This window comes from Hippocampus guttulatus, chromosome 10 (assembly GCF_054856545.1).
Source record: "Hippocampus guttulatus isolate MCC_2025c chromosome 10, RoL_Hgut_1.0, whole genome shotgun sequence".
In the NCBI taxonomy this organism is placed as follows: Eukaryota; Metazoa; Chordata; class Actinopteri; order Syngnathiformes; family Syngnathidae; genus Hippocampus; species Hippocampus guttulatus.
This window is the reverse complement of record NC_141270.1, coordinates 9475358-9500042: the sequence shown is the minus strand read 5'-3', so window position 1 is coordinate 9500042 and position 24685 is coordinate 9475358. Positions and strand designations below refer to the sequence as shown.

General features: G+C 40.7%; 4 protein-coding genes, 1 long non-coding RNA gene and 1 pseudogene across 7 annotated transcripts; 2 read left to right on the top strand and 4 right to left on the bottom strand.

The window, feature by feature from the left end:
• Nucleotides 1–5249: 5249 nt before the first annotated feature.
• On the bottom strand, nt 5250–8303 carry echs1 (enoyl CoA hydratase, short chain, 1, mitochondrial). The gene is made up of 8 exons (XM_086122775.1): nt 8114–8303; nt 7521–7718; nt 7307–7434; nt 7037–7136; nt 6391–6495; nt 6019–6138; nt 5863–5930; nt 5250–5767 (listed from the first exon to the last, which is right to left on the bottom strand). Exons 1-8 carry the CDS (start codon nt 8205–8207, stop codon nt 5702–5704), a joined length of 879 nt encoding a protein of 292 aa, XP_085978901.1. The 5' UTR covers nt 8208–8303; the 3' UTR covers nt 5250–5701.
• A 432-nt stretch (nt 8304–8735) lies between these two features.
• sprn (shadow of prion protein) lies at nt 8736–11345 on the top strand. Its single transcript, XM_086122666.1, has 2 exons — nt 8736–8877; nt 10038–11345. The coding sequence occupies exon 2, from the start codon at nt 10038–10040 to the stop codon at nt 10500–10502; it is 465 nt and encodes a 154-aa protein (XP_085978792.1). The 5' UTR covers nt 8736–8877; the 3' UTR covers nt 10503–11345.
• Nucleotides 11346–11395: 50 nt separating this feature from the next.
• Nucleotides 11396–14545, bottom strand: mtg1 (mitochondrial ribosome-associated GTPase 1). The gene is made up of 11 exons (XM_086122665.1): nt 14307–14545; nt 14145–14209; nt 13966–14070; nt 13644–13730; nt 13490–13546; nt 13272–13362; nt 13137–13198; nt 12959–13055; nt 12578–12659; nt 12375–12487; nt 11396–11558 (listed from the first exon to the last, which is right to left on the bottom strand). The coding sequence occupies exons 1-11, from the start codon at nt 14407–14409 to the stop codon at nt 11461–11463; spliced, it is 960 nt and encodes a 319-aa protein (XP_085978791.1). The 5' UTR covers nt 14410–14545; the 3' UTR covers nt 11396–11460.
• Nucleotides 14546–14809: 264 nt separating this feature from the next.
• paox (polyamine oxidase) lies at nt 14810–19989 on the bottom strand. 3 transcript variants are annotated; one of them, XM_086122743.1, is made up of 11 exons: nt 19650–19989; nt 18360–18536; nt 18155–18282; nt 17908–18089; nt 17437–17618; nt 17182–17351; nt 16859–16944; nt 16209–16321; nt 15968–16122; nt 15776–15896; nt 14810–15284 (listed from the first exon to the last, which is right to left on the bottom strand). In XM_086122743.1, exons 1-11 carry the CDS (start codon nt 19801–19803, stop codon nt 15238–15240), a joined length of 1515 nt encoding a protein of 504 aa, XP_085978869.1. In that variant the 5' UTR covers nt 19804–19989; the 3' UTR covers nt 14810–15237. The 3 variants fall into 3 exon arrangements, with proteins under 3 accessions (XP_085978869.1, XP_085978871.1, XP_085978870.1); XM_086122745.1 differs by having other exon boundaries at nt 19708–19989; XM_086122744.1 differs by having other exon boundaries at nt 14810–15896; nt 19650–19988.
• Nucleotides 19990–20537: 548 nt separating this feature from the next.
• LOC147199182 (uncharacterized) lies at nt 20538–22443 on the top strand. The gene is made up of 2 exons (XR_015102163.1): nt 20538–21042; nt 21319–22443. It is a non-coding gene; the product is annotated as an uncharacterized LOC147199182 (long non-coding RNA).
• Nucleotides 22444–22609: 166 nt separating this feature from the next.
• On the bottom strand, nt 22610–23411 carry LOC147199181 (uncharacterized; annotated as a pseudogene).
• Between the last annotated feature and the right edge of the window lie 1274 nt (nt 23412–24685).

Here is a 24685-nt window from a genome sequence, read left to right as displayed (position 1 = left end):
AAGACATGGTCATTTTTTTCGGCTAAAAGCGCCTTACTATATGTGGTCGTTTTTTTGGGCTCAAAACGGCTGACTATACATGGTCATTTTTTTCGGCTAAAAGCGCCTTACTATACGTGGTTGTTTTTTTCGGCTCAAAGCGCCTTACTATACGTGGTCTTTTTTTTCAGCTAAAAACGCCTTACTATACATGGTCGTTTTTTTCGGCTAAAAACGCCTTACTACACATGGTCTTTTTTTTTGGGCTAAAAACGCCTTACTACACATGGTCGTTTTTTTCGACTGAAAACGCCTTACTATAACTCGTTTTTTTCGGCGAAAAACGCCTTACTCTTCATGGTCGCTTTTTTCGGCGAAAAACGCCTTACTATACATGGTCGTTTTTTTCGGCCAAAAACGCCTTACTATACATGGTCTTTTTTTCGGCTAAAAATGCCTTGGTCGTTTCTTTCGTCGAAAAATGTCTTACTACACATGGTCTTTTTTTTCGGCTAAAAACGCCTTACTATACATGGCCCTTTTTTCGGCTAAAAGCGCCTTACTATACGTGGTCGTTTTTTTCGGCTCAAAACGGCTTACTTATAAATGGTCGTGTTTTTGTCTAAAAGCGCCTTACTATACATGGTCTTTTTTTTCGACTAAAAATGCCTTACTTATAAATGGTCGTGTTTTTGTCGAAAAACGCCTTACTATACATGGTCGTTTTTTTCGGCGAAAAACCTCTTACTATACATGGTTGTTTATTTTTTTGCTTAAAATGCCTTACGATACATGGTCGTTTTTTTCGACTAAAAACGCCTTACTATATATACATGGTTGTTTTTTTTTTGGTCTAAAAATGCCTTACTTATACATGGTCGTTTTTTTTTGTCTAATAACGCCTTACTATACATGGTGGTTTTTTTTGTCAAAAAACGCCTTACAATACATGGTCGTAAATATTTTTGCTTAAAATGCATTACGATACATGGTCGTTTTTTTTGGGCTCAAAACGGCTTTTTATACAGTACATGGTCGTTTTTTTCGACTAAAAACGCCTTACTATACATGGTCGTTTTTTTCGGCTAAAAATGCCTTACTTATACATGGTCGTTTTTTTCGTCTAAAAACGGCTTTTTATATATGGTCATTTTTTTCGGCTAAAAGTGCCTTACTATACATGGTCGTTTTTGTCGTCTAAAAACGCCTTACTATAATGGTCCTTTTTTTCGGCTAAAAACGCCTTACTATACATGGTCGTTTTTTTTCGGCTCAAAACGGCTGACTATACATGGTCATTTTTTTTCGGCTAAAAATGCCTTACTTATAAATGGTCGTTTTTTTCGGCGAAAAACCTCTTACTATACATGGTTGTTTATTTTTTTGCTTAAAATGCCTTACGATACATGGTCGTTTTTTTTGGGCTAAAAACGGCTTTTTACACATGGTCGTTTTTTTCGACTAAAAACGCCTTACTGTATTATACAGTACATTGTCGTTTTTTTCGGCTAAAAATGCCTTACTCATACATGGTCGGTTTTTTTGTCAAAAAACGCCTTACAATACATGGTCGTAAATATTTTTGCTTAAAATGCCTTACGATACATGGTCGTTTTTTTTGGGCTCAAAACGGCTTTTTATACAGTACATGGTCGTTTTTTTCGACTAAAAACGCCTTACTATACATGGTCGTTTTTTTCGGCTAAAAATGCCTTTCTTATACATGGTCGTTTTTTTCGTCTAAAAACGGCTTTTTATATATGGTCATTTTTTTCGGCTAAAAGTGCCTTACTATACGTGGTCGTTTTTTTTCGGCTAAAAATGCCTTACTATACATGGTCGTTTTTTTCGTCTAAAAACGCCTTACTATAATGGTCCTTTTTTTCGGCTAAAAACGCCTTACTATAATGGTCCTTTTTTTCGGCTAAAAACGCCTTACTATAATGGTCCTTTTTTTCGGCTAAAAACGCCTTACAAGACATGGTCATTTTTTTCGGCTAAAAGCGCCTTACTATATGTGGTCGTTTTTTTTCGGCTCAAAACGGCTGACTATACATGGTCATTTTTTTCGGCTAAAAGCGCCGTACTATACATGGTCATTTTTTTCAGCTAAAAACGCCTTACTATACATAGTCGTTTTTTCGGCTAAAAACGCCTTACTACACATGGTCTTTTTTTTGGGCTAAAAACGCCTTACTACACATGGTCGTTTTTTTCGACTGAAAACGCCTTACTATACATCGTTGTTTTTTTCGGCTAAAAACGCCTTACTATACATGGTCCTTTTTTTTCATCGAAAAACGCCTTACTCTTCATGGTCGCTTTTTTCGGCTAAAAACGCCTTACTATTATACATGGTCTTTTTTTTCGGCTAAAAATGCCTTGGTCGTTTCTTTCGTCGAAAAACGTCTTACTACACATGGTCTTTTTTTTCGGCTAAAAACGCCTTACTATACATGGCCCTTTTTTTCGGCTAAAAGCGCCTTACTATACGTGGTCGTTTTTTTCGGCTCAAAACGGCTTACTATACATGGTCATTTTTTTCGGCTAAAAGCGCCTTGCTATACGTGGTCGTTTTTTTCGGCTCAAAGCGCCTTACTATACATGGTCATTTTTTTCGGCTAAAAACGCCTTACTACACATGGTCTTTTTTTGGGCTAAAAACGCCTTACTATATATACATGGTCGTTTTTTTTCGGCCAAAAACGCCTTTCTATACATGGTCGTTTTTTTCAGCTAAAAACGCCTTACGACACATGGTCGTTTTTTCGGCTAAAAATGCCTTTCTATACTTGGTCGTTTTTTTCGTCGAAAAACGCCTTATTATACATGGTCTTTTTTTTTCGTCTCAAAACGCATTACTACACGGTGTTTTTTTTTTGGGCTAAAAACGCCTTACATGGTCGTTTTTTTCGTCTAAAAATGGCTTACTATACATGGTCATTTTTTTCAGCTAAAAGCGCCTTACTATACGTGGTCGTTTTTTTCGCCTCAAAATGACTTACTATACATGGTCATTTTTTTCAGCTAAAAACGCCTTACTATACATGGTCGTTTTTTTTCGTTGTTGTTAAAACGCCCTTACTATTCATGGTCGTGGTTTTTTTCGGCTAAAAACACCTTACTATTCATGGTCGTTTTTTTCATTGAAAAACGCCTTACTTCACATGGTCGTTTTTTTTTGTCTAAAAATGCCTTATTATACATGGTAGTTTTTTTCGGCTAAAAACGGCTCATCGTTCACTTCTAAGATGTGATGGTGACAGGAAGGAGAGCATGAGAAGACAAGAGGACATGGAGAGCGCAACAATTTGATGGACAGAAAAATACCGTTCAAGAGTAAACTGCATCTCCAATCTGTTAAATAAAGAAAAGTGCATTTTTCCAGTGTATATGGAGTTATATGTGAGGTTCACAAATTATGACAATAAACATATTTTTATAACAGTCGTTTTTGAGACTTTTTTTTTTTAATGTGGGTCAAATATGGCTCATGAAAGATGTGGCTTAGTTGAGGGTGAATTCAGGCTGATATCAGGAACCTGTTCTGGCCCAGCGTCGGGCCGGAGTAGGGCAAGATATGGTTTTACAATGCGGCTCAGATCTGGGCCGAATGCGGCCCACATCATGGATGCCAGACGTGGGCCACTGCAGGACCGTCATTCATTGAGGTATGTGGGCCGAGTGTACGTGCCGTGTCTGCCCCAGAGCTGGGCCAGACCAATTTTGCTGACTGGGTAAGCTACTGTATCCCTGTGTTGTACTTCAGGTCTAATAGTGGAGGCCCGTGTGATGTTTTAAGGAAAATAAATCATTTCTGACAGCTGAGCAGGGCTGTTAAAAGACAGAAGGCAGTGGTGGACACTAAAGTAGAATAAAGTCGGGGGGAATACAAGAGAGAGTGTGGTTCACTTGCAGGAGAGGAAAAATCCCACCCCCAGGAGCCCCTCCCAAATCACCCAGCGCGGACCCATGCTGCGCTCTTTCTTTAGGAGTTCTTTAAATGAGTTTATCACGCCACGAGGGTCCGCGCTGCCTCGGTGTTACGTTTTGGTCCTCATTGTGCGCTTGGAGAAGCTCAATTGAGTCGACATTTATTATTTTGACCTCTCTGCAGCCCTCAAAGGGGGACGCTTCTTTTCTGAACCTTCGGTTGATGCAGACTTTATTGTGCGCCCCGCGAAGAGCGGAGACAAGTTTCTTTCGTATTGAAAACTTTTGTTCCACGAGAACGGCGAGAAAGCCAGCTCTACGGGAGAATATTGAATGAAAAATAAAAATCAATTAGGCCATGGCCTTGAGGGCGAGATACGTGTGAACATCAGAGAGTGCATAAAAAATGGCCGGGGGGGGTTACTTTCTGGGAGTTTATTTTATTTTGGACCCTAAAGAGCTACACGAATTGCTTGCATATTTGATAGACTGGACTTGGACTCATTTTGGAATTTGGAAAAACTGTTTGTAATTGTTTTATTTTCAGTTAAACGAAAAGCCAAGCAATTTCGGCCTCTCAGTGCAGTCACGCAAGATTCTTTCTAAAACGATGTTTAAACAATGAACACTTTATAAATATACATTTATATATCGCCAGCCCAATGGCAAGATTGACCAGCTATTTTTAAACATTTTCCAAAAACAAGTTCAGCAGTCCAGTTGCATCAGTTAAAGTTATAATGTTTATGTATTAAAAACAATCGCAAGCATGTTTTATGGACATTGTGACCATTATAGTCTTATATTAATTCCAGTATAGATTAGCATTTAAGACACCATAAAAATAAAAAAAAAAGAGTATAGGTTTAAAAAAAATGCGTTTTTTTTTGCCACTGCATTTTCTTTTGCCTGACACTTTGATTGCATGTCACTTCCCTCTAGTGGCGAACCACCGACAGTTGCTACATTGTAAGAGTCATTTAAAAGTACCGGTAAACATTTCTATGGAATTTTTCAAAAATAAGTTTTGAGAGAGACTACAATTAGAATTACATCAAAACACACAGTAGCAAAATTGTGGAACAGCAGTGAGAACATTCTGTCCCCGTGCTTGTGTTCTTCCCACACTACTCCACTTCCTCTCACATTCCAAAAATATGCACATTAGGTTCATTAAAGACTTGTCTTTGAGCGCAGGTGTGAATGAGTGTGTTTGGCTGCGCACAAGTAAAAAGTATAACTCGCCTCCCGTCCAAAGTCACGTGGGAAATCCTCCGGCTCAACCACCCGAGACCCTCGGCGCTATCAAGAAAGGATGGATATGGAAATACTTGTGATTCACTAGTAAACAGCATTCATTTTATTCAGACCAACAATAAAACAGACATCAATTCATCTGATTTTTTTGCAAAATGTACGTATGTAAAGAAGGAACTTCAGACAAAAGGCAGACTCATACTGACCGTGAAAAAATGCTTGAAGTGATTCCGGTGATTACCCAAAAGTGGAAAAAAAATCACATTGTGCATTCAATCATTCAAATTCGAATGTAAGCCTTAAGAATAAGGCACTCATTGAAATTGAAAAGGTCAACCCCATTGTCCCTTTTTGCAATATGCACAAGACTGGTTTGCTTTGTTCATTCATGATTGTATTTCATGATGGTATATTATTGGAATATCATATTTGTTGACTGATTGGCTGGGTAAAAATTCCACTGGGCAAATGCCACGCAGCGAGGCAAAACATCTTCCACATTCCATTGCTACCATTCAACTTGATTAGCAGATCACTTGTCCTGAAAATTGGCCTTTCTCTTCTCCACAAATGCAGTCATGCCCTCCTTGCGATCATCCTAGAAATCAACAGCACAAACGTAATGTAATGCAATGCAATGCAAAGCAAGTCTCCATGCTTATGAAAGTGGACCATGCAGGGGTGCCATATTACCGTTGCAAACGTTGCGTGGAATAAACGCTTTTCCATATGATTCCCTTCGGCCAAAGTCATCTCAAAAGCTGAAAGTGCGCGAGGAGGAAAATGACATGAATTTCAACTTCATTTGATTACAATGCGTGCTACGAGTTTCACTTCACGTGGCCTGACCTGCATTAACTGCCTCTTTGGCCATGGCGGACACCAGTTTGGAATTAGCAGCAATTTTCTCGGCGCATTTTACCGCTTCGGACACCAGCTGGTCCACGGGGAAAATTTTACTCACCAAACCTGTGCATGGCAACACAAAGGTCGAATGATTAATGAGAATGAATGGAAATAAATAGGAGCCTAATGTGTCAAACAGTGATTGTGAAAATATCTACTGTGGCTCAAAAGCTGGGAATTGCTGATTTAGAAGCAAACGGCACACTTATGGAAATACTCATGGTTAAAACTTGGGTTTGTTTCAGGACTGAGGTTGGGAAAAGTGTTTCCATGTTAAGCAGATTATTGCTTTGAAGTGGCACACTGTTGTCGTACCTGACTGCTTGGCTTCTTGGGCATTAATTTTATCTCCGGTCAGCACCATTTCCATGGCCAGAGACTTGCCTACCGCACGGGTCAGACGCTGGGTACCGCCAGCCCCTACAAGGAGACGAGACATGATGGTAAATGTGGCTCCGATGGATTTTAAGTCAAAGTGGAGTCTAACGTAGGGCACTGATATTGATAAGATTGTATCGATACTAATACTCTTAACGACACTGCTTATCGATCAGGTGCCTTAATGGGATTCCGATCTGTATTTTTTTGTTTTAATAAATGTACTTGTCTCGCAACTCCAATGACAATGTACATAAACAAATCAAATTATTTGAACAAATCACTAAATACTGTTAAACATGATAGAAACAATTATTTAGTGTAAAAGAAGGCTTGTGTAGAGCAACAAGGTTAGAACATGTAGTTGGGCTGCCAAAATGCATGTTGTGAGGTGAGATGCTTATTTTCTGTTTGTTGAGCTTGCTTGTGTTTTCCCCTGACAATGAAATGATTGATTGCACTTGTGACAACGTGCACTGGGGCAGCGACGTTGCGACATCATCCTCCGTCCCTCTCCAGTCCCTTGGAGGACTTTATATGAACTGAAAATGAGGAATGGCACAAGGTGTGGACACAGTCATACCAGGGATGGTCCCCAGCAGGATCTCTGGTTGGCCAAATTGTGCCTTCTCTCCAGCGTAGATGATGTCACACATCATGGCCAACTCGCAGCCTCCTCCCAACTGAAACCGTGAAGAAAATTAGCAGAGGCTGTCAAGGCCTAAACATGCGTTAACATCATCCTCTAAGGATAATGATCTAATGAGTGTTGACAAGCAAGTTTGAACCTGATATTAGCCATATTAGGCTCTATATTGCTGTAATGTGGACCTTGCAAAACAGAGACACTCACAGCAAATCCATTGACAGCAGCAATCACGGGCTTCTTCACAGTGGACACTCTGTTCCAATGAGCCAGAAAGTTCCCACTGAAACACTTCTGGAAAGTTTGATTCTGCATTTCTTTTATGTCCGCTCCAGCTAAATAAGACAGAAAAGATGAGCCATGTTGCATCTTAATTCAGAGCTTGGCAACAACATTTCATATTCTTAATATTCCCCCTCACCTGCAAACGCTCTGTCGCTGCCGGTGATGACGATGGCCCCCACATCTGTGTCGCTCTCAAGGGCATCCAAGGCCTCACCCATCTCCTTCATCAAGCCGTCACATAGCGCATTAAGAGCTTTAGGTCGATTCAACTGGATGAAACCCACATTCTTCTTCTCCCCTCGCTTCTCCACCATAATATACTCATATTGAACACCTGCAGGGAGGGCAAACAGTGATTATATACAGTAGTTTTTTTTACCGGCCCTATATATATATATACAGTATATATATGACTTTTTGTGTTTGCTTGCCTTGGCTCAATAAAGGTTAATTAACAAACACTGCATTAGATAAAGTCTCATACGTGTCATAATGTAAGTGATGATACGTGCACAGCCACTGTCACCACTCACTACTATCGTAAAATAAATGACAAATAATAAATAACGTTGATATGTTGACATCGGATACAGGGACACAATGCAACCTGTGCACTAATAATAGCTTTCTACTTCATAGCTGAGTGCAACGAAGAGTAGTTTACAGAGTTAGTGACGTAGCTATACTTGACATTGAAGAACGAAACGCAGTCGTGTCTTCAACACTGACCCGAGCTGCACAGACGGGCGGCGGCCGAGACCAAGGTGGGTGCAGCGCGGCTCGGTTTCAGTAGTGCGGCAGCATTTCTGCAGACAAACGCCATGGCCTACCCAAACAGGAGTGTTTGGCTGCAAATTTGTGACTACAAGCAACGCTGTACAGTGTTCCTGGTACGTTTCTTCTTCGTGTTTTAACAGCGGTTCAGGATCAAATGTAGCATAGCTTTACCGCCAACTAGCGTACGTTGGTGTTATTACTATATTGACACAGCAAGATAATTAGCACGATAGTTACTTATTTCGCTATATACCTATTCATCTAGTCAGCTAGATGGATAGGTAAAATAGATGCATAGTATATGATGTGGTGAATAGACATTAAGAATTCGATGAACTGGCTCGAGGCTATCACATACATCAACTATAACCTGACCCTAGGTTGGCTTGGAATTCTACGTCAAGCTGGCTGCCATCTCGTATGTGGCAAAGTGGCGCGATGGGCGAAGATGCCTCATTTATTTCTATCAGTGTAATCATGAGTTAATAATTTTTTCATACCATGTAGGTTGCCGTTTTAAGTTCAAGGCATTGAGTGGCAGTATGTTTACTGCGCAGATACGACCAATATGACAGACACGCTGACGTGTAGCGGCAACGCGCCTACCCGCGCTTGCTCGTTCCCGCGCTGACATCCACATGAACGCGCACCAGCATCCCCGTGACCATTTTGACCACCTTTCTTCTTCTTTGTGTTGAAGATAAACAAGGATCAAGGTAGGCATCAACCATAAGGATGCGCTGATTATTATGGAATGGGAGCATCTTGATAACATGGCTACAAAAACCTAATAGGCTTATTAGCAGGGTGGGATGAAGATGCATAATGGTACACTGGAAAATATGGCGTGAGGTCTGTACATATTGCCCGATTCACCAACCTTATATTAATTACCATTGCTGTCTCATGATCAATCATGTGCATTAATCCCAAACTATTTCTACATTTTTGTATCTTTTGTATACAGTTCATTTGTGGTTTGGCATGACCCCTCATTTCTCTAGCATGTTTATTTGAAGGAAATAAGCAGAGTAAAATCTATTGTTTTGATTTAACCAATGCAATGTGCACAGTGCAGCAGCTTTCGACAGCATCAATGTATTTGACATCGATGTTGGAGAATGCTGAGAGAATGGGTACCACATTTTTTCTAGAACTAAAATGGAAAATAGTTTACACTGAGAATTTTTTTTTCATGTTTAAACAACTGTCATTTCCAAAATAATGGACTTGTTTTGTTTACACCTGAGGAGACAGCCATAAAAGCAGTGATGTGACAGTAATGAGGATCATAGCACAATCCATCATATTTCAGCGATATTATCATAGCGTCTCAGGAGGTATATAAAGGTTTTTTTTAACCTGCCATGATGTATGAACCAGCTTTTGTTAATTTGTCTTTGCTTTGTGGTCAAGCCCCCTCGCTGCCCATCTTTAAAACTCGGCTCAAAACTCATTTGTATTATTTGGCTTTTGACTCAGATTTGATCTTAGTTTTACTGTTTTGTGCTTTCTACAGTCTTTGTTATTAATGTATTGTTTTGTTTATTGTTTTAAATATATTTGCTTCATGTACAGCACTTTGTATACAGTGGTGGTTGTTTTAAAGTGCTCTACAAATACAGTTGAGTTGAGGATATGTAAAACATTACGTGAGACCAATTTGCAACAAGGATAAATTATCTCAAGTCACTTTCCATACTGTTCCTCAGGGCTCCACATCTGAATAACATTGATTATTACTCATACCAGAGGTAATCGCAGTAAAATAATTTCTGAATTATGTAAACAAACTTGTAGTCCTTTTAAAAAATGTCAATGAGCCCCTGCATCACATGTCAGTAAAATGTTCTTCTATGGTTGCCCTCCTGCACAGATGAACCAGGTGCTCGCAACCTGCTGGATGTTCCTCCTGCTCTCCACCTTCTTGTGCGAGCCTGTGCTTTGTAAAGGGGGGCGTGGGGGGTCCCGGGGCTCATCCAGAGGCTCGTCCAGAGGCTCCCCTGCCCGCAACTCCATAGGGGGCTCGTACCGCGGAGCGGGTGGTTACGGCGGTCCGCGGTCTCGGTTCAGGGCAGTGGGCCGGACGTCCCCAGTGCGTGTGGCCGCCGCTGCGGCTGCTGGGGCTGCAGTGGCCCTGACCGCGGATAAATGGTACGCGTCTGCTTACCGCCGCAGCAACGCCGACTCCGATGAGGAGCTGGATTATTACAACAGGACCGGTTACTTTGATGCCCATATGTCTGGCTCCACAGCGGGAACATCCTTCTGCCAAATGTTCTCTATCACCATGGCAACACTGTCCTCCAACTATATACTTTTGTGGGACTACATGTTATAATGAGCTGTTAAGGAGAAATGCGCTGGACCTGATCAATGCAGGACAGGCTGGAAGCAACTGGAAAGACTGGCGGGAAAACATATTCGTGATCACAAAGCAAACAATGCACTGTTTAATTAAAGTTAAAATGCACTAACTCATTTGCACCAGCTTGAGTGTTGTGGACCAAACGGGTTGAAAAAAATAGATCAAGACTGAAGAATACACAAAGATCAAAAGTCCATTAGAATATGCATCTTCTTAGCCTTATAGCATCATTGCCTAAGTAATTTTTTTTAACACTTTCAGAAAACAAATGAGGCTATCCCTCCGCAGGGTCAACTATATTTTCATTCTCAAATGTTGGTTTAGTATCTGTGTGTCTAATTATTGGCCACAGGCTTGTTTACTCAACTACAGATTGGAAAGGCATCTAAGATATTTTAATATAATGCCCAGGGGAAATTATTTACATCATACGCTGACTCCACCCTGAAATTCAACCGAGTGACTGTTTACGAGGCTCGGCAGGTGCTGCTGTTAACAACAGAGTTCAAAATTCAAAGTCTTTGAGCGGAGATCATGGCCATTACGACCCATTTTCCCAACAGGAAATGAGAGGCTTTGTTTTTTTGGGGACGACAAGTTGGGGCATGGTGTCATATTAGAGGGGCGGACACTATTGGGGGAAATTCAGTATATTTGTGAGTCAGGTATAAAGATGTGGTGCTGATCAAAACAGGTTTTCATGTATCCCCAAAGATTCTTCCTCTTGTTGACCTTATCTATGTAACACTTGTGTGCGGTACAGAATACCGGTACCTTTGTTATCTGTCTCAATGCAAATAAAGAAGTTTAAACCAACTCCAGACATGTGCCTTTTTCATTCTTAAAGCAAGACACATTCAAAATAATCATGCATGATGGATTTTACTTACAATGAATAAATATACAGGTGCATCCATTAGAATGAGTCCTTCTAGTCCAGAATCACTTGGCCCAGCTCTCCTTTCCTAAAAGCTCGGATGAAAATGTACGCTGCTGCTGCGTAGTTCGGAATGATGATGTTGACATTGCCTAAAGAAGAGTAAAAACTGTTATCATTCAGTGGCGCATCTTAATGTTTCTGGTATTTGCTTTGTATCTCTTCAAAGAAAACGCTTTTATCCAGCATGGTTTTCCCCAGCATTAACTTGGATCACAGAAATAATAAAGATTTTTTTTTCTTTGCAGATAATGTGAAAATAACCTAATTTGTCAAAACATGTACCGTATGTAAACATAATCCCTAACAAAACGATAAGAGAAGAAAGAGAATCATAAGTGTATTTTATTTTCTTCACATGCAAAGCAGTAAGAATCGCGTGGTGTCTCAACACTTAGGTCTATCATCACCATTGTCGTCACTTGCAATGAAGGCTAGAGAACCTTATTCCTTTTGCTTTTTTACAGTGGTTAAATTCTTTTTAGAGAAGATAGGTGGACAAGGCACCCACAATGTCGCATTAACACTGTTTAAATGTGTTTGACTAATTCTGTAATAATATTAACGTGGTGAACTTCAAATTCCACCTGCATGACAGTTACACATCTTGAAATGTTAATTCAAATATTCTTGGAGAGTTGAAATTTAATGTAAGGTGTTGTAGATTATTGTGATACTGGATGGCCAAAATAAAATCCAGCATTCATTCATGCATCTCTTGTTTACTGGACAACCCAAATAACACACTGATAATATGAGCGATGACGTATTGGTCTCCTTGCACTTGTTTTATGACATATTGTTTAATCCTAAAAAAAAGCCCTTTGATAAAACTATTCTTCAATGCACTTTAACATTTTGTTTCTGGTTGCCAATACTTGGTTGTATTTGTAAGTGTTCTCTCTCACCCACTCCAGTGATGGCTGTGACACGCTGAGTCTTCCTGAGCTTCACAGCGATGTGCTTGAGGACATGTTGGATGTCGTCGCTAGGCACTTGCAGGTCGTATTTTTCAACGTAACTGCACACAAACGCAACGAAATGGACCAATAGAGACCTAAAATGGCAACACTGATCGTGTAACGTTGGCTCACACACACGCAATCGCTACCTGAAATTTCCAAGCCGGTTCAGAGAATAGAGCAAGTAGTCAGCGATGATATCCTCACCCACTAAATGGTCCAGGATAGTTCCTGGAGAGAGACGAGAGAAGCATTTATTCCAAAACAGCTCAATTAAAGCAGTGATTTAGCACAGCTCCCCAACATGTACAGAACCACAGATCTTTTTACACTGGAAAAATCTCAGAGCACACACAATTGGAAGATTTTAATCTTTCTGCCCATCTCTAAATTGGTGGCAAAGATACACATGAATAAAGCTTAACATTATTTTTCAGAAACGGATTTTGGTGAAAATGGAATGAGGGGGTGTAGGTGGACTGGATAATTTCTGCTGGGAATCACTAAATTAGCTTGTTTCGCCTGCTCACCACATAACGCCAGTTTCATGCCCGTCTCGACACTCTCTATGTTTGGGGGCAAGACACCTGGTGTGTCCAACAGGTGCATCATGGGACGTTCACACACCTGAGAATGATATAGACCATTATATATAATGAAGAACAACAATAACAAAACCATATTAAAAACAATACACACACCACTGACCTGAATCTTAGTAAGGACAGCTCGAGTTATACCAGGCTCTCCACCTACTGGAGATGCACGGCCTGAACGGGACATCTCATTTATTGGTGTTGGTTCATAATAAAGACAGCCTAAAGTATCGAAAAGAAACTGTACCTTTTTTCAAATGTGTCCTTCTGAGGGAGTTGATAAGTGATGATTTTCCAACATTGGGCACTCCAATCACCATCAGGCAATAATTACGATTCTGGAATAATGTATATTTGCATGTTTGTATCAAAATAAGGCATAGACTACTCCATGTGACACTTTGAATTCAGTATCCTTCTTGTATGAGGTTGTGCGTGTCTTTGCCTGTTTTATTCGGTGTGTACCTCTTCTCTGTGAAAACGGCACGACTTTGTCATCATCTCCAGAACTGTCGGCACCAACTGCACAAAAGCGTGAGAGGACGATGGCTTTTAATCAATACGATCATTAATGAAGGCCGGTAATCAAATTTATTGGCCATTCAGGGAAAACGCATGCCTTGGTAACGTTGTTGTCTCTTTGCTTTAAACAGTTAGTGAAAAGAACATTCTTTACGCCACTTCTATCAAGCTCCTTCAGGATCCTCTGCAGAGAGAAAAAAAATGACAAATGATACACTGTATAAATGAAACTAAACGAAAGGACATCTCGAATTGAAAAGTTCCTTCATTTCAGAAGTTCTTTAATAAACCACAACTATAAATTAAGTTCTACACAATATTCTGCTTGATATTGATTCTGTCCTGCAGACACTGATGGGGAATGAATCCAAGTGAGTGTTGCGTTTTATTTATTAAGGTTCCATGACTTCAAACAGCACCTGTTTGTTTGACAGGTCAGCCAAGTCCATCTTGTTGAGAACAAGCAGATGTGGTTTGACGTCTAGAGTCTCCTGAAACACAGGGTTTCTTCCGGACAAGGGGATGTACTCAATGTTAAAGATGTTTTATCGTAGTAGTTTGAGCACGAACTAACACGCAGCTTCACCAAAAAGGATATTCTAGCATCGTGTATTTCTATGATGCAGTCCACACTCTTCAGACTGGCTCTCATTCTCTTCAACCCTGACCACATTCAAAAAGAGAAATCAGCTCACTACAAATCCGTGTACAGGGTAGAATGCATTTATTTAATGTCAATTACTACTTGACTTGCAGTCACCTTTAGCCATGTGTCCGGGGAACCAGTGAGCCACTTCCCGTCCTCCAAAGTCGAATGCGTTTCGAAACTTGGCGACATCGCAAAGTGACCGGTACAATTTCATGGCCTTGGTAAATATGTATGTGACTTTCAAAGGTCACATCTGTGCCTCAGTCGACATTTCTCCCACTCACGATTTATAAATAAATAAATTGACATGCTGCGCACCACTATTTACACGCCTACTCAGAACTAAAAACTTTAAAATGGTTCCGCTTCTCCTTCCCGTTTGAATCGAGGCATGTGCAGCACCGTGTACATTAAATAACCAGCCCTGTACCACAAATACATTCTGACTACCGTATTTTATGGACGCATATTTGCTGGGGTCTGGTGAAAATCAAACGTTTACAATGCCAACTAAATGAAGATGAAGATAAACTAAAAAATGACGCAATAACTTAAAACAGAACACATTTGCTTTTGCTCCCATATTTCATGAAGTGAAAAAGAATTTAAAAAAATCCGTTTTCATATTGGCTTTTTATTTTTGCAGGCTGAAGCACACTTATGCAATAATGTTGCTGTCTAATCATTTTCTACAGCACTTATCCGTCATGGGGCCGTGCTGCAGCTTGTTGAGGCAAACTGTTGAAGCAAATACTAACCACTTGAGGCGGCCCGGTAGTCCAGTGGTTAGCACGTCGGCTTCACAGTGCGGAGGTACCGGGTTCGATTCCAGCTCCGGCCTCCCTGTGTGGAGTTTGCATGTTCTCCCCGGGCCTGCGTGGGTTTTCTCCGGGTGCTCCGGTTTCCTCCCACATTCCAAAAACATGCATGGCAGGCTGATTGGACGCTCTAAATTGTCCCTAGGTGTGAGTGTGGGCGTGGATGGTTGTTCGTCTCTGTGTGCCCTGTGATTGGCTGGCAACTGATTCAGGGTGTCCCCCGCCTACTGCCCGGAGACGGCTGGGATAGGCTCCAGCACCCCCCGCGACCCTAGTGAGGATCAAGCGGTTCGGAAAATGGATACACTTGTCATTTATTTACGCAAGTGGAATAGGGGCAGAATTTCATGTGAAACGGTTCAACACTGAACAACACTCACAAGTAAACAAACATTTAAATATTTTTTGTATAGTTGCATATTATGGATCTAAGACTTCAAATACAATTTGAGTAGCTTAAAGTGAGACTTGTATCTGTATGTAATTAATAACAATGTTTCATGTTAAATTGATGAGGGTGGCAGGTAGGAATAAACTTTTTTTTTTTGCATATCCCATTACTTTACAAGGTAATGTTTGTTGCTCTCCAAAACAGATAAACCCATTTCTCCTCATTTAGACAATTTAGCTGATTTTTCTTTTAGGCTGCTTCTTTTCAAAGATAGCTAAACCTTGATCAAGATTAAGATCAAGTTACATTGAAATAACTTTATCTTGCATAATTCCTTTAGAGCTTTGACTTGGTTGGTTGTGCAGACCGACCGGCAGAGGAGTAGTGAGCGAGGAGCCTGTCGGCTTCCCTCCAGCCAGTGAGAAGAGCTCCATGGACGGTGGAGAAGTAGGAGGGATGAGTCGCCTCTCCAGCAAACAACACTTGCAGTGGCTGGGAAGGACACACCAGACAAGTTCGTTATAAACCTTTCTTGTTTTTTTTAATGTTTAAAACGTCAGTACTTGTGAGAGCGTTTGCTTTGACGGCAGAGGCTCCATTAAATTCTCGATGTCCTGCAATGAGCAGCCTCTTGAAGGGTAACTGTATGATCCGCATGTCCAGGGGTCGTGAAACCATTGAGACCTCAAGATTTTCCGCGGAGTGATTATGGGATTACCTATGCGCGCACACACACACACACACACAACTAATTTTAAAAAAGGTCAGTCTTGAGCAGTAAAAGCATAAAAGACTAACATTCACCTGTAAACCTGCGGACAAGCTGGGTGATGGCATACATGAGCTCCTGCTCAGACAAAGTCTCCATATAATGTGATTCCTTCCCAGCGATCCAGCCACACAAAATATGGCCGTACCTGGAGGTGTAAAGACTTTTTTTCAACCCACCACACAAAACAAGCAATTGCACCCTCTTCTGTTATCACTGCTGAAAGAAAAACATCCATCCATTCATTTGTGTATTGCTTTTCTTCATCGGGGTCACGGGTGAGTTGGCGCCTATCACAGCTGATTTGGCCGCCAGTCAATTGCAGGGCACATTTAGACAAACAAGCAATCACACTTCTCTTGACGCCAATGGAAAATTTCAAAGAACCCAACAAGCATGTTTTCGGAATGCAGTACACTATCTGTGCATTTGTGTCAACATGTTGTTGTAACTTTCTGTATAAAAGGCAGGTGCCACTAAATACGGTTGCGCATGTTTGTATTTAATTGTTACTTCAATCCATCAAATTGGCTTTTGCTGAGAAATAATTGTTGAATTATTTTCAAGAAATTTGGACCATAAATAGAGTGTCAAACCCTAAAAATGCAACCTACACTTTTGGGCATGATCTGATTAAGATGAGCATAGGAATCCATAAATTGTGTGGAATTGTTGGACTGCTGACCTTTCACTGGGTTTTAGCACACTGAAGCCGATCAATTTCTTGATCCAGGATCTGGGAACATCCTCCACCTGGTCGACTATGGTGTCCTGAACAATGTGATGACCAACAACAGATTAAATTTTAGGGTGTAAAGATTAATCATCAATGATGGAGAGAAGGCACAACATAAGCAATAATTGTGCATCATCACAACTCTGCCTTGACAAAGAGAATAGCATTCAACAACGATTCAACGTTGTTAAGACATAGATTCACTTCAACGGTACTACTCATATAATAAATCCGAAGTAGCAACAAATCTCCATCTTCATTAATTCACTCACATCGTCTTCCCACACCAAGTAGATGACCTCACAGTCCTCATCCCACCAGGGCGAATCAAATTCCACAAATATTTTATTGTTGGTGCCAAAGCCAAACCTCTGGATTGAGTGGATTTTGTGCAGAGGAAGTGGAGGACGGAACAGTGACGTATGGTGCTTCTTCAAGTAACCTGACCAAACAGAAGTAAGAACAGCTTGATACAGTCGTGACTTCAAGGGGGAGCAAATGACTTAAGTCCTGAAGTGTGATCATACCCAAAGGAACCGTAACGATCACATGATCAGCAGCCACCACCTTCCCGCCATGGCACTCCACGTTCACCTGTGCATCTCTCTTGTCAGAGTTGTTCCAGTGGATGCAGCGAACTGGCTGGTTGTAGCTCACCACGCCAGCAGGCAACTCTGACATCAGGTTTCTTATTAGACCTTCATAACCTCTGAAATAAGATACACAATACAGAAACGGGATATGAGATGAATGTATGTGGATTTTATTTATTATTGCTACTTTCATTTACTTCCATTACAACAATTTACAGGATGTTTTTTGTTCTTTTCACACCTTAAAGTTTGAATACAGCTCTTGTACTTAATCTCATTAGAGTAGGAAAAGGACTGTTTGGTATGTCCAAAGAAGTGTTATCTTTACTTATACCATTAACAGTTATTGAGGTATTGAATATGCACAGTCTGCGTGTTTCATGTCGACGATGTTGGACTACGAACCCTGGGAAGGTGCAGTCAAGTCCCGGTATTGATTTATAGAGGCCATTAGCACCCAAGCCCAGGTCATCCAATGTGTGACAACCACAAATGCAACACTCCACCTTCAGTAGGGTGGTGAACATGCATCGCTGCAAAGATCCTGCATTGTCTGCTTTCCACTTCTCAGCTGATCTCTGTATCACCTACAGCCAAACAAGAAAAAATGTTACAATCAAGTTCTGGTTGAACATGGATATGCTAGTCATACCTCTGCACGTATAAATTGGCCCACGCTGGGCCAGGGTTCTCCCCTCTCCAAAAAGTGTGTACTCTCATCCAAAAGCTCTTTGAACATCTCCACAGCAGGGGACAGGTCGTCAAGGCTCATTTTGCGACCTTTTCATGAGGAGAGTAGCACCACATGAGTTCATCACGTCTTATTTGGTTGAAAAATAGGTCTTCTTAAGAGTGACCTGTGCTGGTGAAGACACTGGAGATCCAGGGAGGATGTCCTCCAACATCCATTGCCTGGTTCTCCGGGGTGAGCGCCTCTGGACTCAGCAGGCCATATTGCTGAGCCAAACAAAAGACCGGGTTCTCCTTTGATGGTCCATGGATCCAGTTGGCCCCGATCTCCACTATGCTATCACCTATACACAAAAGGCACGATTGGTCGGTTATTGTGAACTGCATCTTCCTCCAACATTCCAAAAATATAGATTAGGTACTGTGTATTTAAGACTATACAGTACATTTTCCATATGTATGAATGGTTTGTTGTTGGTAATGGAGTTTGCTTGGAGGGTTACTTTCACCAGCCCCAATGTGCAAATGAATAATTTATCTCATCGATTCAGAGGCTGTAAAACAGGATGTATGCCACGCCCGGTAAATGATTCTATGCTGCTGAGGATCTGTTGATTTTTCTCTCCTAGCAGGGCTGGATTTCAACAGCTATGCAAAATATGCTCCAAGTATGGTGTCCAATTTGATGTTAAGATACAAAGCCCAAAACAGTGTTAACATTTGCAGAGCACAATGAGTCCAAGAGCTTGCATTTCCATCATTTTACCTGTCATGTCATTCATGTTCAAATTTCTAATGACGATTATATGTACAGACTGCGCTGCATGTTATATGGGCTAGCTAACACTGAATCTTATGTATTATTTTATATTCCGTTTGAATGCTTCTCAGAACTGATGCCAAGTCTTCGTTTATAATTACTGTGGAAACACTGGTATGGGTGTTTTTTAAAAAAAAAAAATGTGTTTTGTATTTTTTCCCCTCTTATAAATGTATTCTATTATTTTATTGTATGTGGGGTTTAAGTATATATGTATATACAGGTATATATACACACACACACACACAAAGATTTACGATATATTTCACATCATGGCGCTACGGTATAAGGGCTAGTATGAGTTACTTTGAATATTAGAATTCGAATCTAACATACGCATGTGAATGGCAGTTCGGTTATAAACTCGCAGCGGTACAAGACCTGCCAACAAGTTTTATCGTTGTACTGTGCTTCCAGTTGTTCAGTCGAGTTGAATATTAATGCACAATAATAGGTGTTTTTTCATTAAACTATTTACTGTAGTTGCTCTGGACAAGGTTAGTGGAGTAAAACACTCGCATTAGGTCGCCCTCGTAGGCGTTCCGTCGTAAACCGAAGAGTCAGTACACTCGTTTCGTAACGAGATCCACAAAATGAACTCCAGGTCGAGAAAAACTGGGTTCCCTGTTGAACTCACCAAATTTGCCCGTTTTAATTCGCCCTCCGCTTCTTCCAGTCGCTTCAAGTATACTCACATGATTAAATCCTGCTTTAATAAGTCTGTGTGCTGCAGCTATCCCTGATATTCCGCATCCGATGATGACTATTCTAGCGTCGGCGCCCAACGACATTAAGACTCTCTTACTTGACCGGTTTAACGCAGAAAAAAAAAAGGCTTCGTCAATTCACTGGACGTTGTTTTGCTTCCAAGTGCAAGTGAGGTAACCCCTGGTGTTGAGTTTTCGCGTTGTTCAACTGAACATGTAAACGTACGGAGCCCCTAAGGGGACATGGAAGGAAAAAAAAAAACTTTGCGAGATCTCGCAAAGTATTCCAAAGTATTGCGAGATCTCGCAAAGTAATGCGAGATCTCGCAAAGTATTCCAAAGTATTGCGAGATCTCGCAATCTTAATTTATTTATTTTTAATGCTCGTGACGTGCTTCCGGGTCATCGTACGTGTAACCCAGTGGTGTCAAACATACGGCCCGCGGGCCGGAACCGGCCCGCAAGGAGCTTTGATCAGGCCCGCAGGATCATTTAAAAGTGAAAAAATGCATAAAAGACACGGAATGAATATTTTTAATGATGTGCAATTCATGAAATATCCGCTAGGGGGACACACTGTTTTGATCAGAGAAAAAGACAACCTTGTTTTGATCAGAGAAGAAGACAATACCAGCCTCAGTCTGTCACTGAGACAGACCCAACACAGCAGACGCTATCAAGGATATGTGAATACTTTATTCTTTACACATATTATAGCACTCTCCTTAGTTTGTAAGGTGTAGGCAGGGATTACATTTAGAATTTATATGCTCGTGTAAATGGTTTTAAAAATTCCTTTCTTTATAAATTTTGTTTAATCTTAAAAGTGCATTACTATATTTTTCAATAGCAATTACTTGTTAAGGTTTGGTGCCTTTGTACAGTCAATGGGATCAGCTGCAATGCATATATGTGAATGATAAAAGTAAATTGCATATTTGTCTAAGGAAATCTAAGGTCCTTCATGTAATGTTTTGTAAAAACAACAACATTTTCCTAGTATTCTTGTGCTTCTTTAGACCAAAACAAAGGATATACATATTATTTTGGTTATTTACAGCAGAGTATGGTGTCATTTTTAATGGTCCGGCCCACTTGACATCTACCGAGGCTATATGCGGCCCACAATGTGAAATGAGTTTGACACCCCTGGTGTAACCAAAAACAACAATTATGGAGCGTGTTCAACCGTTCGTGAGTTTAATAGAATTTTACTTTGAAAAAGTTGTATCCCTCTTCACAGACCTCAGAGACAATGGCTTCTTTGATGGTGGATTTCTGGACAAAAACATCCTACAATTTTGTTGCTTGGGACTTATTCAGGTGAGTTCATACATTCTGATAGACTCATTAATTAAATGTGTATTTTTGTATGTGAGAGTGAGTTGATGGGAAAGTGGACAGGAACGCGAAAGAAGGAAAGAAGATCATGGTGCGTTGTCACAGGGTGAAGGAAAAGTGGGGAGTAGTGAGATGTGGTACACATGAGAGGGGAGGAGTGAGACAAAAAAAGCAGCTTCATGCTAAAATTTCTTGCTCATAAAAGCTGATATGACTGTGCAACTCTTATTTAATCTGTCTGTATATTATTTTCAACAGGATGAGTTGGATGACACGGCCCTAGTTTGGAACAGCCATCTCATCAGGCCCTCAAAGAACATGAATGTCCCCAGTGGTCGGCCCAACGTGATGTAGACGTTACCTGAACTTTATGGAACAAGGGACTTCCTCTCCCCAGTTGACAATAAACAAGTTCAACTGTGCAAAAGCCAGTGTCTTTCGTTTGACCATGCCTTGTGATCCGGATGTATTTGCATTGTGTGCCCAGTCCGATCTAATGCCACCAAAAGATCAATTTCAGGCTGTGAACTTGTATTTGCACCTCAGAGAGGCCCTCACCGCTACTCTTTAAGATAAGATAAGAAAACCTTTATTAGTCTCGCAATGGAGAAATTCCCAGCACACAGCAGCAAAGTTATGAAAGGAAGAAGTAGAACAACAAAATATAGGAGCTGCTGGAAAGGCAGCCACTCTCGCGGCGCCATTTTGAAGTCAAAATAACACAACACATAGGACACAGACAGTCGTGCAATCTTCACCAATTTTCTGCATCCACTTTGTTGTCTGAAGCAGTTATAGATGAAAGAGGAGAGGATCAAAGTGTCCTTTCACCAGTGGATCAGAGACGTCATGCTGAAAATGTGCACACGTCGGCTACAAGCTAAGTTTTGAAAGCAAACACGAAGCTGTAGCGTCCATTGACGAAGAGATTAGTTCACTTCTGTTCTACGTAAATTAGAAGGATTATGTTTTCAGGGGTCAGAGACATGTAACTGTTGGTGAAAGTAGTTTTCCTTTCGAACACCAATCATATTAGAATGGTATTTATATTCTATTATTTTATATTCAAATGTAAATATAAATTACAGCCATCTAGGTTTTGCTTGGTGTTTGGGCCAAACTATATTATGGCTCCTCAACTGGTGTGAGAAGTAACATTTATTGAAGCCTGAATTTGACCATTGTCATTTCTTTTATCACTTCACCTTCAATGGATAATTGAAACACTTTTGACGACGAATAATATATAGCCATCATAATTAAAAGCATTTTTTATCTGTTGTTTTTCTTTCTGTATAAGGACAACATATTTGATCTACAATATAAAATGTTTGTTTGTCAAAGCATTATTGGTGGAAATAAACATTCTTTCTTGGTTGCTGACTTTATCAACAAATACTTAACCAACATGGATGCTAAAGAGTATTCCTGCATAATTGTACATCATCCCAATTGAATTTTCACCTGCCTGTAAATGATGACTACGTAATTGTCACTCCTCACTTTCGTCAGCAGGTGGTTTCTTGTGTTTAAAAAAAACTGTTAAGAATGATTTGGAACAAATTTTATTCACATTGACAAATTCTTACATACATCAATCTCAAAATTGTGAGTCTTTTCAGCAGAAACATTTTTAAGTCTTGCCATTCACTCATCATGGTTTTGGAGCATACATGGAGATCGACCCAGTACACCTTTTTTCCTCGATCTTATTTTGTCTCTTAATCTTTGGAGGATCTTTGGAGGCCTTTAACGTGACCATTTTCAGTCCCAAGATCAGCTCGAACGATTCGAGGACAACCCCCCAAACGGTGCACAACGTCGATGTAGTAACCTCCAATCAACTTCGGGTCACTACTTGTGTAGGCATTGAGCCACATTATTTTCCTTGAAAAACCATCGATAGCCCCATTGATACAAATTCCAAATGGTTTCAGTTTGTCATAGGAGTCCGTGTGCCATATAAAATTTGGCCCTTTGGAGAAGTAGTCTCTCGGATCCAACTATTTCAGGACCAGACGAACGTCCTCTTTCCTGACAAGAAGTCCATATTCTCTGCACTTACTGTACATCCACCTGTAACCGTGTAGTTGTCCGGAATGCTGCAATTGGTTGCGAATGAAGTCAACCAGGACTCCCAAGTCATTGAACGTTTTCCGACAAAATAGTCCTCTTTGGTTCAGCACTCGCTTCAAATGTCTTTCGCTTATTTGGAAACCGTACTTAACATCAAGAACAGATTTAATGTCTTTGTATTTCAAGCCAATTTCAAAGTGAAATTCTATTAAACTCACGAACGGCTGAACACGCTCCATAATTTTTGTTTTCGGTTACACCTACGATGACCCGGAAGCACGTCAAAGCATTAAAAATAAATAAATAAAGTATTGCGAGATCTCGCAATACTTTGGAAGACTGCGAGATCTCGCAATACTTTGCGAGATCTCGCATTATCTCGCAAAGTTTTTTTTTTTCCTTCCATGTCCCCTTAGGGGCTCCGTATAAACGTGCTGTCAGGCCAGCCTCCAGTGGAGGCCCTCCACCAGCAAAATTAGTCAAACCCCAACGATTGTTCATACCGTGCATTACGGTAATCTACCGCTAGGAAGCGCCGTTGGCCACCTTCCAAGTAAAAGATATCTAACTAATTCATGCACGTTAGTGGTTTGGATTTAAAATGTTCACTAATTTCTCAGCGGTCAGACAACGATGAGTTCACCCAAGAAAAATGAAAAGTGCCTCAGAATAGTCTCTTGCAAGCGAGCCAACCTTCATTTCATAGTTGCTAGTTCTATGGCAAGCCCCGACCTTCATTGCCATGAGAACTGAGGCAGGATCTTGTATTTTTTGACAAGAGACTAGTCAAAGTACTGGCAAGTACTGTATTAGTAAGTACAAAGTAATGGCATGTTGGCTCACTAGTCAGTGCTTGCCAGCTGCTTGCATCTACTTGCGCAAGCAGAACCCAGAACGTGGGGGCCTGAAAGCGATTACCCATTAAGACAATAAAAACATTGGTGTATGGACTCTGGCCTTGAAAGTCGTTTAGGATTTACACCCGCTTCTGCCGATCATATACTAATTGGTGGAGATACTCGGTGTGACTGTGGTTATTTTGTTAATCAAGTCCATGGATGGGTTTAGTTTCAAAGCTGAGCAGGCACTCCAGAAAGTTTATGCAATCAAATAAAAAGTGACCCCTTTAAAGCGGAGGTCAAGTCGAACATTTTCCTCAGATTAATATTATTATTAACGTTCCCCCGTATTCTGATAAATAGTGTGTTTGTGGAATATCGGTTAAGATGAAAAATCCACTCCTTTTTTAGCCATCCGTAGGTGCTGACATTTTGCTTTGTACTGCCACTTGCTGTCAACTGAAATGACATCACAGTGCCTAAGCGTTCAGCCTGCACACTTCATATGACCAAACGTCACCTGATCCCTTAGGCCAGGGTGTCAAACATATGGCCCTTAGGCCAGGGTGTCAAACATATGGCCCACGGGCTGGAACCGGCCCACAAGGAGGTTTGATCAGGCCCGCAGGATAACTTAAAAGTGAAAAAATGCATAAAAGACACGGAATGAATATTTTTAATAAGGTGCAATTCATCGAATATCCACTAGG

Excerpts from the sequence above, each read along its gene's own strand:
- paox (XM_086122743.1), bottom strand. The coding sequence starts at position 19,803 with ATGTCGTTGGGCGCCGACGCTAGAATAGTCATCATCGGATGCGGAATA. Across the intron at positions 16,123-16,208 it reads GCTTGTCCGCAGGTTTACAG|GTAATCCCATAATCACTCCG; the intron begins GTGAATGTTAGT and ends GTGCGCGCATAG. Across the intron at positions 15,897-15,967 it reads CAAAGCAAACGCTCTCACAA|CCACTGCAAGTGTTGTTTGC; the intron begins GTACTGACGTTT and ends TGTCCTTCCCAG.
- echs1 (XM_086122775.1), bottom strand. The coding sequence starts at position 8,207 with ATGGCGTTTGTCTGCAGAAATGCTGCCGCACTACTGAAACCGAGCCGC. Across the intron at positions 7,137-7,306 it reads CTGCTGTCAATGGATTTGCT|TTGGGAGGAGGCTGCGAGTT; the intron begins GTGAGTGTCTCT and ends TCACGGTTTCAG. Across the intron at positions 5,768-5,862 it reads TCCACGCAACGTTTGCAACG|GATGATCGCAAGGAGGGCAT; the intron begins GTAATATGGCAC and ends GTTGATTTCTAG.
- sprn (XM_086122666.1), top strand. The coding sequence starts at position 10,038 with ATGAACCAGGTGCTCGCAACCTGCTGGATGTTCCTCCTGCTCTCCACC.
- mtg1 (XM_086122665.1), bottom strand. The coding sequence starts at position 14,409 with ATGAAATTGTACCGGTCACTTTGCGATGTCGCCAAGTTTCGAAACGCA. Across the intron at positions 13,547-13,643 it reads GAGACAACAACGTTACCAAG|TTGGTGCCGACAGTTCTGGA; the intron begins GCATGCGTTTTC and ends GCTTTTGTGCAG. Across the intron at positions 13,056-13,136 it reads CTGTCCTTACTAAGATTCAG|GTGTGTGAACGTCCCATGAT; the intron begins GTCAGTGGTGTG and ends TATCATTCTCAG.